Below are 26,088 nucleotides of genomic sequence, written 5' to 3'. Positions count from 1 at the left end.
ATGTATTGGAAAAGCGATCAGATGTTTGTGTGTAAACTAGAAGAAAAGGACGTGCCTGAGCTGGCAGTTCCCCTTGAGAAGGTGAGCGACCCGACGCCCGGCCAGACCAGCTGAATCGCAGTTTCCTTGAAACGCGAGCTGTTTGGGTTCCTAAACGAGGTTCAGAAATTACCTGTAACAGTCTCATCTTCAAACCCGGCAATTTTTTTTTTTTTTATTACGTAGTGGCGTTAGTCAGTAATCATTGCCTCCCCTCCCCACAAGCTCACTTAACCTGAGGCATGGAGACCGTAATTTGGGAGACGAAGCCTCGAGCCTAAGGCGATGTGAGTCGTGCTTTTGTTGTGTTTGCAGCGGTGATCGGGAGGTCGGGAGAGTGAGTCGGGAGGTTCAGGTGGCTGGGGGCTGGGGCGGGGGGCTGGACTTTGGGGAGGGACGGAGCCGAGGCCAGGCTTCGCTGTTCGGCAGCTGGCGGACGCTTGCCGGCCCTAAAGAGCTCCTCCGGCCGCAGGGCGATCCTCGCTGTCGCGGTCGTACAGCGAAACAGAAGCAGACGAAGCTCCAGGAAGACTTTTGCGATCGCAGGGAGGGCTTTGAGGGCCATTTTACTTAAAAAAAAAAAAAAAAAAAATCGAAAGAAACAAACCCTAGGGCTCTGTAGTTGCATCGTTCCTCAGAGTAGATAGCGGGGAACTGACAAACTCTCACCTCGCTCTGGAGGCAGGAGCGTTTACTCACAAAGGCGGGGTATGTCGAGTTTTAGGTTTGAAAATCATCTGCAGCCTGTTTGAGCGCCTCCGCGGCCCCTCACTGGGCACCACTGACTTTGTCTTCGCCCGAATGCTTGCGGGGAACGCACGGGAACTCCGGGGACTCCTGCCTAAACTCTGTGTCTGCGAGGACGCGGCCTCCGTGCTGCGGCGCTGGGTCCCGGCAGAGAGCCCGGGGGTGGGGTTCGGGGGACTCCGGGGTTCGGACAGCATCTCGCTTGACGCTGTCAGAGGGAAGAGGGAGGCGAAGAGAGAACTACAGAAGTGTGGGCCGCTCGAGTTCCGTGACACCACCCCCTCGCCCCCCAAGCTAGCGTTTCCGTGAACGGAGGCAGAAAAAGCCCAGAGCGGCTGCGTTTTCGTTTAAGAACAAAACTCCTGCAAAGGCTTGGAAACACTTGAGTAAAGCGCGTTGTTGCTTTAAAACATTTTGACCGAGGTTGTGTGAGTTGTTTTTTTAATGACACAAATTAAATTCAGCTGGATATTTTCCATTATTCGACCCGCTTTTTGCGCTGGTTAAAAATAATCCTTTGGTAACTCAAATGTTGACTTACCGAGCAATAAGTGGCAATTTACACCTTAAAGAAACGAGTATAAATCACTCGCAGCTCTAATTGCTGTAAGTTTACGAAAGAGCTGCTGGCTCGGTTTAATCTGAAGCATTTTCATTCAAATTGTCATCGGAACAAACACCAGGCTTCTTAAATCCCGCTGTAATTAGCTTTCAAGTATCCTATTAAACCTCTTCACCTTTCGGGCTATCCAACTCAAAAAGCTCCCATTTAAAAATATATATGTCTCGGTCTTTTAATTGAGGCTATTAAAGAAATCAAGTTTCTACCCCCACCCCCTCCTCAAATCCTCTTTTCTTTTCTCCTACTCCACCCCACCCCCCATGCACCCCCTTTAGCCCAGTGATCCCCGCTCCGCAGTGATTGACGTCTAGAAAGAAAATGCTTTGTGCGGGGATGATTGTTATTAACTCGTTACCCCTGGCAGGGGGGCGGGGAACCGGCGTGCTCCGGTGAGCGCTGGGGACCCGTAGCCCGAGAGCGCGGCGGCGCGCCGGGCGAGCCCCGGAGCTCCCGTGGCCGCCTCGCTGCGCGCTAGGGCTGCGCCGCCGTCCGCTCGCCCGCAGCCGCGCGGGCCCAGGCGCTCAGACGGCTGCCTGCGCGGCCCAGCGCGCCGGGGCCTTCATTAGTTCGCCCCGCGTGCCGAGAAGCTGAAGCTCCGGGCTGCACGTGCCGACTCTGAACTTCTCGTCTCTCACCTCCTCAGTGCCAGGGTCTCATGTCGGAGGAGTGCGGGCGGACTGCAGCCCTGGCGGCCGGGAGGACTCGGAAAGGCGCCGGGGAAGAGGGGCTGGTGAGTGGGTAGGGCCCCGGGTGCTGGCTCTGGAGAGGCGGCCCAGAACGGAGGGCTGCTGTCCCAGTTCCTTCCAGGGCTCAACTGTGGGCCCTCGAGGAGCCGGTGGAGGGGGCGGGATCTGGGACGGGCTGGGCAGAGCCGCCAGGCACCCCAGGACTTTGAGGTCGGGGGTCTGCAGCCCCGGCGACTGCGCCGTGGGAGCTTGGACCCCGGGGAGGGCGAGGAGCGGGACATCAGGAACTGGGGGTGGCTTGGGGGAAGGGAGGGGAGGCGGTGAGGGAGCCCCGCGGGTCTGTGGGATGGGGAGAGGAGGAGGGGTCTAGAACCCGCCTGAGACCGCGCCTCGTGGCTTCCTGCAGGTGAGCCCCGAGGGAGTGGGGGACGAGGACTCGTGCTCCTCCTCGGCCCCGCTGTCCCCGTCGTCCTCGCCCCGGTCCATGGCCTCGGGCTCCGTCTGCCCTCCTGGCAAGTGTGTGTGCAGCAGCTGCGGCCTGGAGATTGTGGACAAGTACCTTCTCAAGGTAGGGCGGAGCCGCGAGGCCCAAGGCAAGCGCGGTTCCCCGGGGAGCTCTGGGGAAGGAGAAAAGTTTATTTTTCCCTTCTTTTCCACTCAAGTTCTCGGTCGAGGTTGTAGACTTTCTTAGCACAACCGCCCAGTCAAGAGCAACTCATAAGGTGGGAAAAAACAGAAGAAATTTTAGAATACCCGCTGTTGTTGCAAAACTGCTTGTGTGTGTGGTCTAGGGGTGCCGATACCCGGGTGAATGTACTGGAGTCAGCCACCTACTTGTACAGGAACGGAAGTGGGGAAATCCTTACCCATTCTGGAAACAAGGTCCTGCCTCATTATTTTTATTGAGCCTCGGGTTATAACCCGCAGTAACACCCAGGCGTCTGCCTGCTTATGAGGGTTCCAAGTCTGTGCATGTTGACCGATTTTCCCTTTTCAGTGTCTCTTTTGGTGAGAACCACTGTGAAGTGCCTTAAAGAGTCTTTTCTAGACAGATGTTTTTTACATAGTCTTATGTTTATTTACACTAACCTGAGGCTTTTCCAAAATAAAATTCATACTATCATTTAAATAAAAACCATTTTCAATATCTTCTTCCTCTTACTAAGGTTTAATACTTCAAGGCCACGCAGTGATTTTTTTTTTTTTTAAACGTCATCTCCAGTGCTTAGGAGGGCAATGGAAATTGATGTGAAGTTAGACAAAACAAAAAGAAAAATGCCTGGGATGAAGTGCTTCAAGTGGTGGTTTGAGAGTTGACTGTCTGTCTTAATTTGTTTTACTTCTCTCAAGATATTGTGGGGGAGTTTTGAAATACAAATTCTGGCAGGCCAGTTATCCATGTCATTGCATGAAGGATCATAGTCTCCTGTGTTTTAATCCTAATATCATGGAATTTCAACTTAAATAGTTTTTTTTTAACCACTATTTAAAATAATGATCTCTCCTACACTAAATTAGTAGCAAACCAGTTCACTTTCTATTCTCCCCACCACCACCATCCCCCACCTAGTTTCTCAAAAGAATTCATTATGTAGAATATGAATTCAAAAAGCAAGTTTGTGAGTTTCTTTAAATTTCTGCCTCAGCATACAAAACTGCTTCATCTGGGAAGCTAGAATGATACCCTGTAGATACAACTAAGATAAAGAACCAAAAAGAGTTTTGGTGAAAACTGTTTAAAAAGTAACTAAGTTAATTAGTGGTTGATTCTTAAGGCTGGCAACTTAGCATAGCTTTCTCTTTAAATCTGTATTCTTAGATTCCCATTTCAGTGTTCCTAGACCTGAGCCTCTTTGAATATTTCAAAACCATCTTTTGAATCAAAACTAGCTTCTTCCTTTCTTGAGCCCTCTCAGGAATTAGCTTTATCTTTCAGAATATTTCTGAATGGATGTATAATGGATCCACTTCATATTAGAGAGGAAAAAGAAAAAAGCTTGAAGTGACTCTTAACATATCCTCTGAAATAGATAATCATTTCTAGCATTCATCTTTTAAATGTTAACATATGTTTATATATCAGATATATATTTGTATAAAACAATCTAAATTATCTAAATGAGGTTTTTTAAAGCTTTCTTTTGTAATCGGACTGGAGTCCTCTCAATGAAGTCTTCTACATACAGTCTTAGTTTACTCTTTAGTATATGTACAAGTATGCATAAGTACATATTAGTAGACGTGCAAGAAAACTGTCTTCCTATCATATAGGAAAGTAACAAAAGTTTGACACTTTATGATTATATAAAAACTCTTTGAGTTCTCAACTCCCCCACCACCACCATTTTGAGTACATATTCTTCCAGATAAGTCTGAATTCAGTTCAAGTCACTGGTGAAAAAATAATTATTAAATAGAATATTTGAGGATGTAACTGTTTAATATAAAAAAACACCATATCATGAGGCAAGTAAAATGGAGTTAGAACAAAAATGTGAGAGGAGTTAGATGCGTCTATTGCCCGTGTGATACTTCAGTGCCTGTCGTTTGAGTGATTTTTTTTCTGGATTGATCCTATATATGTATACATACAGAGATTGGATGAATGCTAGCCATCAGGAAAGGTTTATACTCTCCAGAATTTTTTCTGGTCACCTTATTTTCCTCTCTGGAAAAGAAAAAGAAGATGAAGGAAGGTTTTGTTTTGTTTTGTTTTAGTAAACTTTGAGGAAAGGTGGCACACTAGGAATTACATCTGGCTTTAGGGAACTAGAGAATGACTATGACTCTGCCCTGAAGACTGCATCTATCCTGGCTTAAAAAAAAAAGCCTGGATAAGATCAAAATGCAGAAGGCCTTAAACAGTGGAATACTAATGGAAGCCTGTACTTCTCAACTTTAATTTAATTGGACCCATTTGAGATGGGAAATAAAAGAAAATGCATCTCTATATCCAGGACAGCGATAACCATTGTTAATTTTTAAAATTTTGGTTTCCTCAGATTTTTTTCCAGTTGTTTTCCAATGCTCTTTTCCCTGTTTACTTGTATTGTGAGCATGTTTTTTAATAGGAAAATCAAAGCTTAAATTTCACTAAAATCATCAGTGGTTTGGAAAGAGGGACATAACTAATTAGAAGCCAGTGAAACTTTCTTCTTCAGCTTCACAGTACCTTTTATATTTCATGTCACAGTAAAACATGGTGAACAGTAGTGCTAACATGATAGACTCATTGGACAAGATTGTCTTTATTATAAAATAGTGTAGCAAAAGCTATATTTCAAAATTTCCCATTTTTTCCAATTTCCTAATTCCTATATTAGGCATTAGATCCATTTGTACAATGTAACAGCTGCTTTTGCATTATTGCTGTTCTTTTAAATGAAATTTAATTAAGGTAAACCATGTTCTTGTGCCCACAAGGGCAAACTTTAGGAGTTTGCATTATAGGCAAATTCAGTTCAGTACACATCTTCATTCCTGAAGGCCAAAGGTATGCAACTTATAGTATGATGGCAACAGTTTAAGGTGAGCATTTGTACGATTTGTCCACTGAACTGACAGTATTTCATGCCCCTATTTACAATGTAAAGTGCTATGATTTATTAATGCATTTTATAAAATAAAATGTCTTAGTAAGTATAAATGATAAACAATACTTGGGTGCCTTTTTAGAACCACTTATAAGAGATTTATTTTTTTCCTTCAATGACCAAATCATTAAAGTAGGGTTACCAGTGCTTTATGTTTTGGTTACTTAATGTTAGTTGGGAGCCAGGGCTTCTGCCATATCAATATCTGAATCTACCTTAGCAGTGTCTGTTTTGTAAGAGAAATGAATTGCCTGGCTTCTTTATAAGGGTAAGTATTTATCTTACAAAGCTTTTTGTCCATTTTCTTTTTCACTGTAACTAGTGAACAGTTTATAATTATTTGGCTAAAAAGTAGATTGAGAAGGTATGTGGCTTGTATTCTTTAGTTGCCATGTGTTATGGTGGGAAGAATTTGGTCAAGGAAAAATTATAAAACCGATATGTAGGACTTAAAGTGGCCAAAATTTTCCCTATGTTCATAGATGTTGATTAAAAAAAAAACAGAATGGACATTTGATTTATTTAAAAAAATATATTTGAATTTTTCAAAATTATTTAAAAAAAATAAACACGAAGTATAGAATATGCTGTTGTGATTTTTCTGGCTGAAATCTAAAAGAGAGTATATCTAGATGCGTATGTATGTAAATATGACACCTCTTAGATGGCAACATTCAGAGCATGTGTTAAAATATTAAGGGGCTAGCTTTTAAAATTGCCTGATAGAGAAAACCAATGAAGGATACTCTTAAGCATGGTATTAGAATGGCTTCTCATTTGGCCCCTTTTTCTTCACAGGTGAACGACCTGTGCTGGCATGTCCGGTGTCTCTCCTGCAGCGTCTGCAGGACCTCCTTAGGAAGGCACACCAGCTGTTATATTAAAGACAAAGACATTTTCTGCAAACTTGATTATTTCAGGTACACTGAAACTTCTTTTGTTTTTTTAGTAAGTAGATACACCAAGAAATTATTTACACAAAGATAATTTTATAAATAGGCTTTCTGGTCCAGTTTTATTTACTGAAGCCCACTTTTTCTTATACAACAGATTTCAAAATGAGAATGCTTTATATTTTTGAGGTAAATTGGATTAAAACAAATAAAATTAGCATATTTATATGTTTTAGAAACCCAGTATATAAAAATTAACTTTGAATAATTTTTTCTACCTTGGCAAATGAAAGTTTTACGTATTATAAATAGGGAAGCTTCTTTGCTGTACAGGGATATAAAGTATGAACTATAAGGTGACTTATTGTAGCAATGCTCTTTGTTCAGGTAGAGTAGTAAGGCAAAATGAAGTAATTATAGGGGGAAAAAATCAAAGTGTTATTGAGCTTTTACCAGTTTATTATAGAATGACCCCCTGTAATATACCTATAAAATGCCAGCAGTTTGAAAACTGTGATAAACCATATTATTCAGAAGAATTGACCATTCCAGTATCAGAAATACACCAAGTCTAATTACATAACCTGACTAAAAATTCTGTTTCTTTTGTCTGTTCTTTGATATTTGTGCGATTATATTTGCCTAGGGTATTAAATGTAACATTTTCTCTGCCTGGTCTCTTTATAATCATTTAAATGGAAAATTTCCTCATGGATAGAATTCAACTCTTAATGGATAGCTGTCTCAAAACTGAAATCATCCTTAAGCATGACTTTTTAAAATTATCACCTTTTTCCTTTATTTGCATTTCCAAAGGAAGAAGAATTTTCATTGTAAAATTGGGAAGTTAATACTACATAATGAAGTTTGTAATACTAATTATGTTGTTTATACTCAATTTCAAAAACTGATTTAAGAGTTTAGTGATTGATTTAAATAAAATTGCTAGGCAAGTTAAAGCACTTCACGAAACCCAGAGTCCTTTATTTTATAAAATCATAGGATTTTATAATTACCCAAATCATATACTTTTCATCAGTTTTGCTTTCTATTTTCTCAAAAACAGTAGCAATTTGCCTCCTCTTTCACATAGGGTATACTAATCTTAATTTTTTTTTTTTTTTTTGTAATTTAAAGCTGCTTGAAATGTTTGTTTTCAGAGACTTTTTACAAGTCTAGTTCTTCAGGATTTTTTAAATACCTTGTATTTTACTATATTCAAAAATTGATTTTATGATTCAGATTAACTTAAAAACTAGCAACACCTCTAAAGATATGTTAATGAATAGACACAGACACATATACTTGTCTAGTTTAATGGGGATATGCCAGGCTATGACTGCGGTTGTGGTAGGAGATATGACAGAGTGTCACAAGGATTGAGAGATAAAGGAGATCTTTACATCTGGCATTTTGTTAAGATTAACTTGCATTTAATGTCCAGAATTGTGTCTAAAAGTTTTAGGTAATATTTCCCCGCCTCTTGTGGATGGTAATGCAAGAGCTTGTTTACCAAAGGAAGCATCTCTGAGTTTTCCTTCCTCACACACCAGAGTGAACAATTTCTGTTCTATTCATTCTTTGATAATATCAATTTTAAATGCTTTAACTTTTAAAAAAAGTTTAAAGTATTTTCTAATTGTCTCAACTTGGCTTTAAGATATCACTATTTATATCTTCAATGGTATCGCTTTGTACTTTTAGTTTTTTCAGTTTGGAGTGTGTGTGTGTTGTGTTGAGTCTCTAGATAATTTATAAATGTCCTGATATTTGTTACAAGAAGGATATTGAAACTCAAATTTCATTTATTTTGAGAAAAAATCCTATCCTCCTTTAGAGTAACAATGAGAAGTTTTTGTTTTATAAACAGGTTTGAATTATGATCCCATTTCAAGTCTTGCTGCTGCTTACCATATTGACTTTTAAAAAATAATTTATTCCTGTTTCATTTTCAAAAGATTTAAATACTTGGATTAATCCAGTGAGTAATATAATGTGTTAGTTTAATCCTAGACTGATGCATATCTCACCAAGCATTAACTCTTCACCCTTCCCCCGCCCCCCATTTATGTAGAAGGTATGGAACTCGCTGCTCTCGCTGTGGGAGGCATATCCATTCTACTGACTGGGTCCGGAGGGCCAAGGGGAATGTCTATCATTTGGCGTGCTTTGCCTGCTTTTCTTGCAAAAGACAACTTTCTACGGGAGAGGAGTTTGCTTTAGTGGAAGAGAAAGTTCTCTGCAGAGTGCATTATGACTGCATGCTGGATAATTTAAAAAGAGAAGTGGAAAATGGTAAATATATACTTAAAATACTTTTGAATCTTTTGGGACAGTGAACACAGGGATAAAAATAATTTTTTCCTAAGGTCGTCTTAAAGCATTATTTTGTGCAGTGTAATTGTGGTGAAACTCATTAAGCCCTCTACTGTTAGTGATGGTCTCCATCTGTTTATTTATGAGAAAAGCCGTGGCATATGTATTTGCCTTGTGCCATATTCTCAGGAAGCAGCCTTGAGTTTAGGGTTCTGTTTTGCTTTTTGTAACCAGTTGTTTCCTTGTGTTTGCCTTTTTAAGGATGAGCCTTAGATGTGCACTTTCAACTTGGTGCACTTTTGACTAAATATATAAGCCTACAAATGGAATGTTGTTTCTACATTATGCTTCTAGGATGTTCTAAATCTTAAGGGATTTGGCAAACTAGAAGATGTATACAGTTTCATACCACGCCAAGGGATGCAAGAAACCTGTTATTGTATGACTGCCCCCATTTGACTTACCAGCATATTTGGTGTGTTTTTTAAATGCAGGTAATGGGATTAGTGTTGAAGGCGCCCTCCTTACAGAGCAAGATGTTAATCATCCAAAACCAGCAAAAAGAGCTCGGACCAGCTTTACAGCAGATCAGCTCCAGGTAGACATGACAATGAATTTGAGTTTTTGAAGCCCTTTTCCACCACAAAAAAGAGAAAAAAAAAACCCAATAAACAAAAAACACCAAAACTGACAAAAGCCAAACAAAAACTAATGTCTATGCTGTCTTAAAACATTTTTATTTTTTCAAAAAAGTTATTCTGTGCTTTCTGTGCAAACTGACTTGTTAAGTGTATGAAAACATTGCCCTAAATATTGTTTATCAATATTCCAAGAGTTGTGGTATGATGTGAACTTATGCAAGTTTGTCTCCCTGATGTTTGTTAACATTAACATCAAGGTGCAAACAAAATGTTGCTCTGTCCTGACTTTCTGAGAAAATTACTTTAACCGAGGTATTTATGTTACTACATGTGATTTTAATAGAAGACAGAACATTTTGGGACACTTAACAGAAAGAGACGTTCAGTATGTGGGTCTGTGGGACTCTTATATGTTCGTCTTTTTAACAAACTGCATTGAGTCTTTTAATAGACAAGATTGTAGATTTTCTGAGTAGGAAGGAATTGAAAATGCCTTACCATAAATAGAAATCTACTGATTGACTGCAATCAAGTAGACCTTTCCTTGTTTTTAAAGGGGGTAGAGGGAGTAATTCTATAATTTGATACTAAAGTTTGATTATATTCCCTGAAAATGGAGGGGTTATTTTCAACTTAGTTGCCCTAAATATAATTGTCATAACTTCTATTTTTATAGTCAGGAAAATAATGAAATAATTACTCTTTGCTTTATATTTAAGTCTGTACACACAGTGATTTTTTTCTGGCATTTTTTTTTTTTTTCAGATAAATCATTTTCTAAAAGATTAGTGTGACTGAAGTATTTGCTTTATGTTAAGGTGAGGTAACATTTATTGAGCACCTACCATGTATGTATGGCTAGGTGCTTTACACATATTATCCATCTTAGCTCAGACTTTAGAGAGTTTTTATACAATGTTAATAAATGAATGAAAGTAATTTTTTGAAAAATCACTGATAGTATTCTAATACTTGTCAGTATGTAAGATGAATGCAGTATGAGAGAATATTTATTTTGACAATGATTAAGAAAGAAGCCTTGATATGACATAAATATCCCAAAGGACCTTAATGTCACTGAAAAGCAATCTAGCTTTAAAATCTAGATCCATTCTTAAAAAAAAATCCAGAAAATTATTTCTGATTCCTTAATTCAGGCATCGACTACTATAGTAAGTAGAAAATGGAAGGTAAGGCAGCTGAAAGAAATATCTGAAGTTTGTTTTTCTGGGTGCCTCATGTGGTTATCATGAAAATCATGTAAAGCCCCAGGTAGGGGATACGTGTACCTGTGGGAGACCTGGTAGCAAAATACCCAGTAGCTAAAAGGTGTCTGAGTTAAAATAGAATCTCTAATATAAATATGTTCTGTGTATAAAGTGGGCTGTTTCCATGAAAGACTGCCACAATTTTAATAGTCATAAGACTGATAACTTTAATTCAATATAAAAATTTATTAGTAAAAGGGTAACTGAAAATTTGAAGCAGCTTTTAGGTAGATATGTGCATTCTCATCTGGAAAGTGTAGATACTAATTAAATAGAGAGGGAATAATATTTGTGGAGGTCTTTGTTTACCAAGTCGTATGCCAGATAATTTCCTGTACGTTATCTTTTTTCATCTCTTACAATTCATCCAAGAACTGCAGAGACTCCCCCAAGGCAGACAATCAAGGGAATGGCAGAGAAGAGATTTGGACCCTACTTCCCAAACTTCTGGTCTTTTAATTTTCCTTAGCCTCCCAGGAGACCATGAGTAGAACTGTGCCTTACTAGGACTCCATTTCACGGCTGTGGCAGCTAAAACAAGAGTGAGATTCTGAATCTTGAAGATGGCTTTATAGTTTTAAATTGCAAATGTGCAGAAAAACTACTTAAGCCATGCATTATTATATGAAAATGTTATCTGAATCATGAGTTTTTAAAAATTTATATCAAAATCATAGGTTTTTAAAAATGAAAGCAGAAATTATATTCTTTCTAAGCATGTTCTCGCTTATTCAGTGTTGATTAGCATCTGTCTATGCCAGGAATGACTGAAACGATGAGGCATAATCTTGTCCTCAAGTGTTCTTTGTTGCTTAGGTATCTAGGATAAATTGAATCATTATACTTTACCAGAAGCTTATAAATCAGGCCATGTACCTCATTGTTAAATTGTCTTACTCCTCAGAAAGCTAATTATTTAAGTAGTGCTTAAATTTAGCAAAACAATAAAATATAGGTGATCAGTAAGTCAAGACTATTCATACAGTACCTTGCTTGGACTTAGAGTATGAGGAACAAACGAACTTCGAAATTCTTTAGAAAATTATGAGAAGGAAAAAATAGTTTAACACAAAATAGACTATTCTGTGTTGGCAAAAATATTTCAAATATTGTCTCATTTGTATAAATTGTATTTTTAAAGTTCCTGACAATATTATGGTTTGCTTATTGTAGTTGGAAGTATTTGCTCAATGATTATTAATGTTAAACATGCCAGGGTTAGCACCTACTTTAATCTACTTTCAGATTAAGTTGGTCAGCTGCTACTATGCAGACTCTTGACATTTTTGGTAGACTTTCTGGCTTGAAAATGATGTGTCTACAGAGGCTAGTTCCTTGACCATTTTAAATAGCTCAGAGGAGGAATAGGGTAGATTTTTGGCATCATTAGTGACTGGAGAGCAATGAAACCAAGTCAAAATTAAAAGGATTCTTTTGTGAGACTAAACACTGATGAATACATCTTACTTTTCCATTAGCATATTCCAGTTTTAAACCATCAGTGTTGATTTAAGTTTTCCTTTATTCCTTAATGAGAAATTGCTTTAGTAAATGTAATTTGGTTCCATTATTAAACTTGTGAATTTGAAATGCATTTGTGAAGAGCATATGTTTTTTGTTTTATAAATTATCTATAATAACATTACAAATAAATATCTGTTCAGCTTTCCTCCTTGAAAAATTAAAACAAAGACATTAATTTGTTCATTCTTTTTTTCTCTTTTGGATGTTACATGCTCAACTACGTATAAACACAACTATTTGCACATGAAGATATTAAAGTAACACATTTGAAGTAGGAGAGGAAGGATTACATGAACTGGGCATGATAATAAACTTTTAGGCTGTTTCTGCCCATTTTTAAAAGCAAAAGTAAAAGTGCTAGTTTACAGCAAGTATGTGGACAAGTATATTGGACTGGAAGCCAGGAATGCCTTATTCTGGAAGAGTCCTATCAGTGAGAACCTAAGTGAAAAAAATACATAATTTTTAAACCTCATAAGGTTTCCCAGAACAACACTGATCTTTTTCTCCACACTATCTTCGGATTTTCTTCATATTGTGCAGGTTCATTCAGTTAACCTGGGCATTATCTCCAGATATAATGGATAAGACATTCCCTTTACCCTCCAGAAACTCACTTTCTGCTATGAAGAGCTCTACTTGCTAGCAAATTAGCTAGCTATTTGGTGACAAGTGCAGTGGCAGAAGATGGTATTATTTGAGGAACATAGTAAAGAATGCAGTTAATCTTGACTGTTGGAAATGGTGTCAGGGTCAGCAGAACTTTAGATTAGGTAGATTACCCCCATCCCATGCCCAGGACATGCACAATCATTTGGATGCTAGGCTCTACTCTCTCATTATAATACTTTCTTTATATTTTATATTTCCCTCTATTCACTTTTAAGTAATAAAATTCAAATATCTTGCTTGATTCCTGATACTTCCTTTTCTGAAGGAATCCAAAGCCCTTTGCTTGTGCTTTTATTCTGGAGCTCCTTTTCCTACTCCTTAACTCCATGCATCTCACTTTAACTTGTATTGTTGTTAATTATTGGCATGCATATATCTTTCTCCCAGGAAGCTGAAGCCAGGTTCCAATCCAAAGGTTCACATCAGAATCATCTGGGAGCTTTTCGATCTATGAATGTTTAGATCTCAGGAAATTCTTATACAATAGACTGATGAGTATCTCTCTTTTAAGGTCCCAGATGTTCCTTTGCATAGAACAAGTGTCGAAACAAAGAATGATGGAGTCATTGCAATTAAGTGGAGTGCAATCTGTTGCACTGTCTACTATTTTCATACTAATAAAAATTGATGTAGGTGCCTTGAACCTATTTAGTTGAGTAGAGGTCAAAGATATGATCTTTATATTTTTAAAAATTGCTTAATGCTAGTAATTTTTAACAAAATGGAAAAAATAGTAAATAGACTTATGCATTTTTTGTGGGTTGTAAGAATGGAAGAAAAGGTGAGCTTATTTTTAACAGCATAGTTGAGAGACAAGTTTTTTATGTTGAAATTTATTTTTTTAAAGATTTGAGCATAGCAAATTGTGCATAATTTTACATAATATGCATTCTTTTTATTGATATACACTTCTCTGTATTGATTTTCAAGTAGTAAAATACAAGTACTCCATTTTCTTGTGCATGCCTTATCCTGTCATCAAAGTTCAGAAGATTGAGCTTCTTATTTTTAGCTATTTACTATTTACTACCTACATTTTTTAAAAAAACAGGTTATGCAAGCACAGTTTGCTCAGGACAACAACCCAGATGCACAGACTCTCCAGAAACTGGCAGAAAGGACAGGCTTGAGCAGACGTGTGATACAGGTGACTATTTTAAAGGTTAATCAAGAGATACTAAAAGTTCTATTCTAGGTTTTTATAAGTGTACATTGTGTGTGTGTAGAAATGTCAAAGCATTAGCTTCTCATTTTAGATCTCTTCACATTTTAAATCAGTTTTTTAAAAAGCCTGATAATTATTAGCCTGCATGATCCAGGCTACCATTTGTTAGACAGCTCTTTGCAGAAGTTACTTCGTTCATTGCTCAGAGCAAGCCTAAGATCCTAAGGCTAAAAAGACAACTACGGTTTGGAGCTAGATCTGTTTTTGAAGCCAGAATTGTTTCTGCTTTTCTATGATTGTGTATGTGGATGTGTGTGTGTGCAGGGGGTGGGCAATGTTGATGACCGTTATTCAAGATCCAGGTAGAAGGAATGATGTAAACAAAAGTAGGGAAGGATAAGTTAGAGCAAATTTGTTGGAAGATAAAATTTATGTTTGCAAATTGTGGGAAATAGAGTTGTTTAAGCTGAACTTGGAGAGGCCTGTGAATATCAAGTTTGCTTCTGAGTAGGAGAAAACCATGATATGTATTTTTAGGAAGAAAGGACTGGTGACAGTACATAGGAAGACTTAGAGTTGGGAGAGGCTACATGGAGATTGACAGTTGAGGTGAGATGCCCAGCAAAATAATGATTTTTCAAAAAGAGACTTAGCTAGTGGCCTCAAATTCATTCTGAAACATTTTATCTACTGAAGACTAATGGCAGCCACTGGATGCAAGAGAGACGAGGAAAAAGACCTGGACACTGTAATGGTGAAGCAGAGAGACATCAAAGATGACTTATATTTGAAGTCAAAGTATCCATGGAAATGGTGTTACTGACAGCACTATTAAAGGTTTTTTAAAATGTGGGATTGGCAGTTGGGAGGGAGATGAATTCCTTTTCCAGCTCTAATTATCAGGCAATGATGGTGGCAGTTGAGCATGTAAACCAGTATTTTAAAGAATGAAGCATCATTTCCATGGATACATTTCCCTGGTGTCTTAGAAAGTAAAGAATCCGCCTGCAGTGCGGGAGACCTGGGTTTGATGCCTGGGTTGGGAAGATCCCCTGGAGAAGGGAATGGCTACCCACTCCAGTATTCTGGCCTGGAGAATTCCATGAACAGAGCCTGGTAGCCTACAGTCCATGGGATCACAAAGAGGCCAACATGACTGAGCAACTTTTACAAAGGATGAACCAGACTCATGAAACTAGCTCCTCTATAGACTGTGGCAGTAAAAACTGAGGCATGAACTTTATGGCGCGAGCTGTGTAAACTAGACTGTCACAGCCGGAACCAAGGAATGCGTCTAGGGTAGAAGCATCATGGAAGCCCGAGGACTGAGGCAGATTCAAGACGGAGGTGGTCAACTGTATCAGGATCTTATATTTCCCTTCGACTAGGGAAATGGAAAACAATTTTAAATGATATTTAAGGTTAAAAAGGTATAACAGAGTAATGATGCAAGTGACAGACTGTAAGATGAAGTCCAGTGGGGGGAAACAGTTACGTCTAACACTGCACTATAATGTTTTATTTCTTAAATTGGCTGGTGGGTAAACAGGTGTGTGTTCTTCAGTTTATTTCTATTAGGCCTGAAGTCTTTCATAATTAAAAGATCATTTATTCCAAGAAGTCAGTGGGAGAGACCTGACAATACCTCAGCTTCTATGAAGACCTAGATTTGCCATGGATTTGGTTAAGTGCAGTGTAATGAGGCTGTCTGAGGTGGCAAGTCCCATAACCTCAGTACTTGCAGATGTCCAGGGTATTGTGTTTGTCTCAGAGTGCCAGATTCTAGAAAGGGGCTAACAAGTGTGAAAAGAGTGCTCCCTTTAGAGGAAGATTAAGGTCAAAAAAAGTCTGGAAATCGTGTGCTATTATTAACAGCAACAGGGATATTTATCTGGAGAAAAGATCCAGAGATGGTAAGGGAAGGAAGAGTATAAATAGAGGTGTCTTTAAATGGTTATGAAAGGCAGCAGGATCATGTCTCTGCAAAGGAACGTAGGAGAAAAACAGATTTCACTCACAGTGAAGAATTTTCTCAGTGTGTAAGTCTACAAAATTGGCATCGGCTACCATTGAGCACTACTGGTAAAGAAACTGCCTGCCAGTGCAGGAGACATGGGTTCAGTCCCTGGGGCAGGAAGATCCTCTAAAGGAGGCATGGCAGCCCACTTCAGTATTCTTGCCTGGAGAATCCTATGGACAGAGGAGCCTGGCGGGCTACAGTCCATGGAGTCATAGAGTCGGGCATGACTGAACAACTTAGCACACACCATTGAGGTTTTGAGTTTCCTTTACCTGGAAGTGAAACTTCCTTTGTTGAGGTAGCTCCAACTCAATGGTCTGAGGGGTTCCTCATAATCTAAGACTCTATACATTCAGTGACAGTGATTGCTGTAGCTAAGTCAGATTCATGGTTATTACGTTTTAGATTACTTTGAAGTTGGAAGCAAAGGAAAATGGAAGATTTTCTGAGAGCTTTCTTTATTATTTGAAGAAGTAAGAACCCCAGACAGATATCTCTCATATAATTTCCAGGTATTTAGGTCACCAGTATTATGAACAAGTTAGCTACATTGCAAGCCCTAGAACCTGGAGAATATATTGTTGGGTGGTGGCTTTAATATATAAGAGTTAAATATTTTGATAAGATGGCACAGGAGTACTAACAACTCAAATATATAGTCCTTTACAGTATTTTTGAAGGATTAATTACTGTGAACTCAAATAGTAGTCAGAACCTCTTTGCCCAGCTACTTCCTAGCATTGAGCACACATTAGAAATGTTAAAGAAAAGAGATTTACTAGGCCTTGATTCTTATATACAAACTAGGTTACCCAAATATTAAGTGGAAATACTGGTCCTATACAGGATATTATTACAGATCTCACCTTTACTAGCTTAAGTCTGCATGAAAGTGAAAATTGTTAGTCACTCAGTCGTGTGTGACTCTGCGACCCCATGGACTGTAGCCCGCCAGGTTCTTCTGTCCATGGAGTTCTCCAGGCAAGAATACTGGAGTGGGTAGCTATTTCCTTCTCCAGGGGATCTTCCCAATCCAGATAACAAATCTGGGTCTCCTGCATTGCAGGCAGATTCTTTACCATCTGAGCCTCCAGGGAAGCCCTGAAAGTCTGCATAGTGAGACATTGTAACAGAGCAGATCACCACTGAGCTGAAATCACAGAACAAAGATGGGTGATTTTACTTTCAACAGTCTACATCCAGATATAATCACTGCTCACATATCCTTTCACAAAATTGAATTATGAATTGTATATCTTACAGAAACATGATAAAACATTGCTATTTCTCCCAGTGTGCTTGGAGTTCCCTTTCCATATTAAAATATACATCCTTTGTGTTACTATATAATTTATTTAGTTTATTTTGAAATCTTTTACATCATAAAAATGCTACAATGAAGAACATTGTGTATATACTTTGTGCATTTGTTCAGTGGTGTCTATAGGATAAATTTCTAGAAGTGAGATTATTGAGTCAAAAGATAAAAACATTATAAGAGCCTTTGACTGATAGTACAAAATTCATCTTGCAGAAAGTTCATGATCAATTTATTCTCCCAGAACCTACATATGAAATTTCTCTTTCCTAAAAGTGGATAAATACTAAAAACTATCATTCTTTTACATCCTTTCCAATTGCCAGTAAGAAAATATCATTGTTTTTATTTATCTTTCTTTTATTATCAATAAACCTTAATATGTTTACTTATATTGTGATTAAAAATGTATTTTTTTAGCTGATTTTTATATTGGGTTATTTCTTTTCTCTTTATCTTACTGATTTTTATTTATCATGTTAAACTTTCATAGTTCATCAATTGCCTTTTCATTTATTTTTACCATATAGAAATTTTACATTGTTTTGTATTCAAATCTCTTCATATTTTTTTTCTGATAGCTTTGGCCTTTTTCTTGCTTCACCTAGAGAAGTATATCAACATTGGCTTTTGTTTCGATAAACATTTATGGTCCCGATTATTTATATCTAAATCCTTATTTATTTGTAGTGGACTTTTGGTTACGTGTTGTAAAGTTGGGATTTTTCTTTTTTTCCCCCCAAATGATTAGGTAGCTTTCTCTAATCAATTCTATGCCAGCTCCAGTTTCTCAGTCATTTAAAATTACATCTTTTTCATACATTAAATTCTTTTATTTGACCCTTTGGGTTTTCTGAGAGATTGATCTAATGCACTAGTCTTCTTTTACAGAATGTCTACATGGCCTGCTTTCAGCTTATGTATTTTACAATTTACAACTTAGATTTTTTAAAAGTATGTTACTTAGAAGAAATTTTAACTCTCTTAGTGGTTTGCAAAACAAGAAGAGATTTTAAGTCAGTAAGGAGAATCAAAAGGACTTGTATTTCATTCCTCAAGCTAGATAGTCCTCATGTCAGAAGTTTTCTGATGCCTGAAATCTTTATTTAAATGTGCAGGTTACATGATTCTTTGTGTTTTCAAACGTCTCTTTGCTTAATTACCTGTTGATTTTTTTCTAGGAGGTATTTGAATTACGTTAAGGTAGTTATTCTACTGTTAACATCAGGCTATCTTCATATTTATTTCCAAAGTCTGAAATTTAAAAAAAAATAAATGTTTTCCATCCAATATATAATTTATTGGAGACATAAGATACCTTGAAGAAACTCTGGGGATCATAGTGCCATGTGTTTTAGGTTAATGTCGTCCTGTGGGGTGCCTATCTTCTGGGCAGTGTCAGGGGAAAAGGCAGGTGGCAGCTATCCTTGGTTAAAAGTTGCAGAATCTGTGAGTGTGTCTTCTTGGCTGGCTGGGTGACGGCAGTGGCGCCTGTTGTTCAGTAGCCTGTAAAGGGAACTGTGACTGAAGACTTTGGATGAAATCTCTGTATAGATACCCAAGTCTCGCTGCTGCTCCAGAACATGGATGATACGGCTGTGACTACATCATTTTCCTTGATACATGCCTAAGCTTGTTCCAGAAATACTCCTTAGATGCTACCCCTCAGCCACCTACTCAGACCTGTTTTCCTTTAGTTTTAACCCGTTGAGTTTATACCTCTGTTTATGAGTCCCAAGGATAGCAAGGTATGCCTTTTGAAGTCAGGCCAACTTTTTAATAAATCTTTTTTTTTGTTCAGCCCTCTGTTCCACGTTGTTCAGCCCTGATTCCCTTGAGCCGTCAACTGCCTACCTGCCAGCCCTGGGCAAAGACTTAGCCCCTGGCCTTCTCCCTTGATCCCCAAATGTTCTTATCCTAATTTCCTTATAAAGTTTTAATCCCTCCACTTCTCTATCTTCTTATGACAGAGTTGTTTGGAGTGATAGCAAATAAATGCTATAATATTTTAATAGAGGAACACTCTGTAGGCAGGTTATATCTAAGAGCAGGAAGTTCACATGCAGGTAGCTTAGTTACTGGAAGCATTCTGAGTGGTCTAGACTTGTTTACCCTGACCTGCACATAAAATTCTGCTTAACCCAGAACTTCCTTTATTTCTGTGATGGAGTGGACACAAGGTGGTTAGCTCTTTACATTTGGTGAACTGTTTCACCAGTGGATATGTTTGCATTTTTTTCTACTTAAATATTTCTAGTTGTTTCTTACTGTAAGCCTGACTTTAACCTGCTTCTTAGAGAATAGCCTATGCATTTACTAAGAGAAATTGAACTCAGCAGGTTACCAAGAGACTGGAATAACTAAATCAAGAGGTTTGTAGAAAGCCTCAAGTTCTCAGTAGGGATTTTAATCATTTGAAAATGGATTTCAAATAAGTCCAGCAGGTGTCTGAGAATACAGTGAGTAGTGTATTTTTAAAAAATTTCTGATGAAAGGGTTTTTTCCATTTTACTTTTTGTCCCAAATGTCAGTAGGAGAACCAAGGAAACTTTTCTGAAATTTTGAATCCCCTCCCCCATTTTTATTTTGGAAGATGCTGGCTTATTATAGAACCTGTTTTAAATTAAATCATCAGATAATTATTATTTGGGCAAAGAAAATGACTGTTGATAACTGTGCAAAATGATTTCTCTTGTGTCTACAGAACTCTTTTTTAAAGAAAGCTGCTTTAGATTTATGCTGTGCTTACATGGTAGAGTGGCATCCTGTGTAGTATTGAACTGGTATTGTACTCAGCTGCTATGTGACATAGCTACTGTTGCTTTTCTGCTCTCTCAGGTATGGTTTCAGAACTGTAGAGCACGCCACAAGAAACACGTCAGTCCTAATCACTCCTCCTCTGCCCCAGTCACAGCAGTGCCACCCTCCAGACTGTCTCCACCTATGTTAGAAGAAATGGCTTATTCTGCATATGTGCCCCAAGATGGGACGATGTTAACTGCACTGCATAGTTATATGGATGGTAGGTATCCTAACATTTAACAGCTGCCTTTCAAACCATCACTCATACCTTCTAATATTATATTATTAATAGGATTCACATTTTGAAATATTACCTCAGTAGTAGCTGAAAAATACTGTGGGAGAGGGATGCAGCAGGGAGAAGAACTATCCAATCTTCTTACTTCTGTGACAGCCTTTTAAGGGGCATGCAAAGCACTCACTTTACAGCTAAAATACAGATATTCATAATGACTCATAGATTTTGCTTGATTTTTACTGAGAAAAAACATTCTTTTTGTTTTGACCTGATAAATATTTGAATAATTTATTTTCCTATGGTCAGACACAAGTATTCACCCTCAGATTTTTAGATTGCGGTTTACTGAATTTTGTTAAAAAAAACTTTTTTATTGAAGCAAAACGTACGTATGGAAAAGTACACACATAAGTATTCAACTTGATGAATTAATAAAATCAACATATCCGTGTAAATACTACCCAGAGGAAGTAGTAGGATATAATTAGCACCTCAGAAGCTTCTCTTATGTCCCCTCCCAGTCATTATCCTCTTCCTCCAAAGTAGCATTGCCTTGACTCCTAAAATCATGTTCTGGTTTTGCCTGTTGTTGAGCTTTATATAAATCAAACCTTGCAGAATGTATTCTGTGTCTCACTTCTTTCAACTATAATGTTTGTGAGATTCCTTTGTATTGTTGCAAGAATCAGTGATTTGTTTCATTGTTATACAAAATTCCACTGTAGGATACCATTATCCACTTAGGGTTGGTAGGCACTCATTTTATTTCCGATTTGGGCTTTTATGTATATGATGCTATGGGCCTCATTGTACACACCTTTTGGTGCACGTTAATTCACAGTTTTATCTAGTACATATATGCTAAGAGTAGCATATAGGGTCCTGGCTACACATATGTTCAATCTTAGTTGATTCTGCCAAAAAGTTTCTGATACTGGTTGAACCAATATACACTCTGACCAGCAGCACATGAGAGGTCAAGGTGCTCTACATCCTCTCCAGCACTTGATGTGGTGTGACCTCTTAATTTAGCCAGCTTAGTGGTTGTATAGTGCTATCTCATTATTTCCATTTGCTTTTCCCTCATCTCTGAAGAGCCTGAGTATTTTTTCTTTGGGCATTTGTATATTGGTTTTTTTTTTTGTGAAGTACCTGTTCATGTCCTTTGCTTGTTGGTCTGTTGGCTTGTCTGTTTTGTTTTTCCTTGATTTGTGCTAATTTTGGCTGTGTATTGCATATAGATAATTTTTTCATGATTATATGTATTGCTGTCTTAAAGGTATGTTTTATGGAGCACAAGTTCCTAATTTTAATATAGTTCCATCAGTTTTTTTCCTTCATGAGGAATGCTTTTTTATGACTTGTTCAAGAAATTGTTCCTACTCAAAGGTAATGAAGATATTCCTCCTATCAGTTCAGTTCAGCTGCTCAGTCGTGTCTGACTCTTAGCGACCTCATGGATTGCAGCACTCCAGGCCTTCCTATCCATCAACAACTCCCAAAGCTTGCTCAAACTCATGTCCATTGAGTCAGTGATACCATCCAACCATCTCATCCTCTGTCGTCCCCTTCTCTTACCGCCTTCAATCTTTCCCAGTATCAGGGTCTTTTCCAGTGAGTCAGTTCTTTGCATCAGGTAGCCAAAGTATTGGAGCTTCAGCTTCAGTGTTAGTCCTTCTAATGAATATTCAGGACTGACTTCCTTTAGGATTGACTGGTTTGATCTCCTTGCTGTCCAAGGGACTCTCAAGAGTCTTCTCTAACACAGTTAGAAAGCATCAATTCTTTGGTGTTCAGCTTTCTTTATGGTCCAGTTCTCACATACATACATGACTACTGGAAAAACCATAGTTTTGACCAAATGGACCTTTGTCATATATTCCTCCTATGATATCACCTACCATGTTTTAGCTTGACATTTAGATTTACAGTCCATCTAGAATTGAATTTTCTATGTAGTGTAAAATAAGGACAAAGTCTTTGTTATGTTTATGAAAGTACCAGTTTCCCAGCTGATTTTCTGTGCTACATTGTCATAAACCAAGTGTCCATATAATTTATATGTCAACTTCTGTATCCTTAGAAGAGCCTAGAGGGCTACTGTCCATGGGTCACAAAGAGTTGGGCATGACTGAAGGGACTTAGAACATACTATTCTGTTTTATTGGTCTATTTATTTCTGTATCCATACCTAATTGTTTTACTAATGCTGGATATATAATTATTGATATCCAGTAATACATGTTATCCTATTTTGTTGTTTAAGTTTGTATTGCCTCTTCTCGACCCTTTATGTTCCCATAATTTTTTCCAACAAAAAGAAAATAATTGAGATTTTGGTATAACCTGTTAAATAATTTGGTAGGAAACCACCATCTTAATAATAATGTCTTCCAAACCATGATCCTAGTCTGTCTTTCTGTTTATTTAGGTCACCTTCAAATGCTCTCTTATATTCTGGAGTTTTCTGTTTAGGAACCTTACGCATCTTTTGTTAGTTTTTTTTTTTTTAATAGCTTTTTGTTTTGATGCAGTTAATTGTAAATGGTTTTTCCTTTATATATGGAAATCTAGGTTTACAGCTATTTTCTTTCAGCACTTTGACAATATGAATAAAATAGTTTTCCATTGTTTCTGTTATTTAGAATATAGTTAATTGACTTGATACCACTCATTGTTGAAGTCAGCTATGGGTCTTATTCTTGTTCCTTGAAAAGTGAATGTCCTTTTCCCCCCAGCTTTTCTCTTTGTTCTTGGTTTTAAGTTTTGTAGAATGTGCCTAGATACGCTTCTTGAATATGAAAGTTTGATGTATTTGCTTATATAAACTTTCTGTATCTTCAAATATTATTTCTGCTATTATTACTGAAAAAGTCCATATTTTCTAGCCTTCTGATCTTCCATGTTCTGGACTAAATATTTTCTTATCTGTATTCCAGTTCACTAATTCTCTCTCTGTATGTGCTCTAAAACTCACTTGCTGAGGTCTTAATTTCAGTTATTGTTTTCAGTTTTTAGAATTTCCATTTCATTCTTTTATATAGTTTTTATTTCTATACCAGAATTATCTATCTTATCACTTTATTCCTTAATACAATTGTTATACTAATTATAGTTATTTTAAAGTTCATACCAGACAACTCCAATATCTGGATATTTTCACAATCTATTCTATTGTTTTTTCCTCTTTGTTTTTAGTCAAGTCATGTCTTATTTGCCTTGTTACTTTTTTATTGCACTTCAGATGTGAGGTGTGAAAACTAGAAATAATTTGAAGCTCTGGATGGGATATTTTCCACCAGAGAGAATTTAGTTTTGCCATTGGCAGGGAGTTAGGTCAGGGGAAGACCAAGTTAATCCAATCAGACATCAGTTCTCACAAAGGCTGGCATGTTTCTGGGTCGCCACTTCTTGGCAGTAGCCTTTTGGGATACCCCCCAAAGCTTGTGTTTTGTTTTGTGTCTATTGTTTTTAATGAGGGCTTTAGTGGTACCTGGTCCTTCATATTTGTTCCCCAGTACCCAAAGTCTAACTCCTGAAAACTCTTCTAAACTTCTCTGCCTCTTAGACATTCATTTTCTTTTAAAATTGTTATTACACTTGTGGAGGAAAAGTAGCCTCATTTTATTTCCTTCCTTCTCTAGGACTTGGCTTTGCGAACTCTCACTGCCTTGGTATCTTTCAGATGCCTTCAAACAGCTTTTTAAAAATTTTGTCCAGCTTTCTTAGTTGCTCTTAGGAGGACATTTGGTTTGAAGCAGCATAGTCTTTGCTGAGAGTGAAAAGTTCATTTTAAGGTTTGGTTAAAGTAAAATTCAGAGCCTGTATCATTGTTGCCATTTATCCTAGTGTACTAGGATTAAAATTGTGTGTGTTCACATGAATGACTATAGTGTTGCCTGAATCATGTGTTTTCATGTCTGCTTAGGAAAGAGTCAGTTAAACATCCGTAAATGGGAATTTGGGGCAGGAGTCACCCTATAGAGGAACCTTCGTAAGAAATTTAGCAACATCTCTGTAGACGAAGGTGGTGTGTTTCTGGCTGCAGGGTAAAGTGCAGTGAATGGGGTATGGATGGAGGACTTTAAAGTGGCAAAAGCTTGGGGCCCAAAATAAAGATTTTGGAGTAAACCATTCCTGGATTCTCTTAATACTATACTCACTATGCTGAATAAGTTAATGCTTCTGCTGAGGTCAGTGAAATAGCTTGGTGCCCTCAGCTATAATCAGTAGTGAGAGGACTTTGCCTTGGATTGTTTTTTGTTTGTTTTTAAGTCAGTTTTATTTACCATACAAAACTGATCCACAAATTTCTTTCTATTTTGTAGCTCATTCACCAACAACTCTTGGACTCCAGCCCTTGTTACCCCATTCAATGACACAGCTGCCAATAAGTCATACCTAATTCCTTCTTTCAGGGATAGAAATGATTAAGGATATAAACTTGTCATTTGTTATGTATAAAATACCATTGAAAATATATTAATGTTAATTTTTTATTTAACACCCAAAGCATTTCCAACATCACTTTGCTGCCCAGGTATGTATCTCTAGTTGGCCTGCGAGACACTTTTATTGATTCTTCATTTTTTGTAAAACTTATGTTTACAAGAAGAAAATAAATCAAAACTTTTTTTTGTATTGTATGAAAATAGTTCACTCGAGTGTGTATCTGTTAATTTATTTGTCATCAAAAGAGCACTTTGCCTAAAAGAAAGGACTGACAAGTGTGCAAAATGTTTACAATCCTTTGTGAAATTGTAGTTTATCATTAGTTTGTATCTGTAAGTTATTGTTATAAATATTACCTGTACTTTTTGTTATATACAACTTTATACTTTGAAGCTTGTATCTGTGAATTTGCAATTGAAATTTATTTTGCCAATGTTTTCTGAATGAACTGAATAAAGCTTCTGTTGTAGCATGCCATGCAAACACATTATTGTGTTTGTGGTTGATGAACTATGGCTGTAAATAACACTATAGTTTAATAAGCCCACCATTCTAAGTTTATTAAACATTTTTCATTCTTGTGAAAGTTTCAACCAATTTATCCTTTTTGTGTGTGTATTTCCAGCAGTAAGTTGACTTTAGCCTCTTACACATATAATAACAACTTTTAATTTTAAAAGACATTTTGTTTCGAGCTCTGTTGTGAGTACATTTTAATAGGAAACTTATTTGTAGATGATTGCACTTAAGAACACGTGAAAATATCTCATTTGGCAAATTGTCTCTTTTGAACTAGTTAATAAAATTAATGTGAAAGAAAAGGCAGAGTGCTTTTCAAAATCACCTTTTGGGGTGTCCCAAGCCAGAAACGAAATGTGGGCCATCAGAATGTATTTCTTAAGGGTTGAAAAAGGAGGACAAGAAATATTTGGAGTTTTTGGTCGGTGCTTCTAGAGCAGAGACTCTTTACTTTTTCTTCCTAGTGAACCCTCTTTAGGGACTGTGATTGAGAGCTGAAATCTAAACCTCAGGACTTTATCCTATGTAGCCGTGGACACTTGTCTCGGAATTACAAAAGTAAGTAGTGCCACC

General features: G+C 37.5%; 1 protein-coding gene across 1 annotated transcript; it reads left to right on the top strand.

The window, feature by feature from the left end:
* Window positions 1-24,949, top strand: LHX8 (LIM homeobox 8). The gene is made up of 9 exons (XM_068965472.1): window positions 1-81; window positions 2,052-2,138; window positions 2,501-2,662; window positions 6,486-6,607; window positions 8,655-8,875; window positions 9,391-9,494; window positions 14,053-14,148; window positions 20,343-20,526; window positions 24,873-24,949. Exons 1-9 carry the CDS (start codon window positions 1-3, stop codon window positions 24,947-24,949), a joined length of 1,134 nt encoding a protein of 377 aa, XP_068821573.1.
* Window positions 24,950-26,088: the final 1,139 nt, after the last annotated feature.

This window comes from Capricornis sumatraensis, chromosome 2 (assembly GCF_032405125.1).
Source record: "Capricornis sumatraensis isolate serow.1 chromosome 2, serow.2, whole genome shotgun sequence".
NCBI classification, from domain to species: Eukaryota; Metazoa; Chordata; class Mammalia; order Artiodactyla; family Bovidae; genus Capricornis; species Capricornis sumatraensis.
Note: the sequence above shows the minus strand (reverse complement) of the source record. Positions and strands in the feature narration are given on the sequence as shown.

Excerpts from the sequence above, each read along its gene's own strand:
- LHX8 (XM_068965472.1), top strand. The coding sequence starts at position 1 with ATGTATTGGAAAAGCGATCAGATGTTTGTGTGTAAACTAGAAGAAAAG. Across the intron at positions 2,663-6,485 it reads TGGACAAGTACCTTCTCAAG|GTGAACGACCTGTGCTGGCA; the intron begins GTAGGGCGGAGC and ends TTTTCTTCACAG. Across the intron at positions 8,876-9,390 it reads AAAAAGAGAAGTGGAAAATG|GTAATGGGATTAGTGTTGAA; the intron begins GTAAATATATAC and ends TTTTAAATGCAG.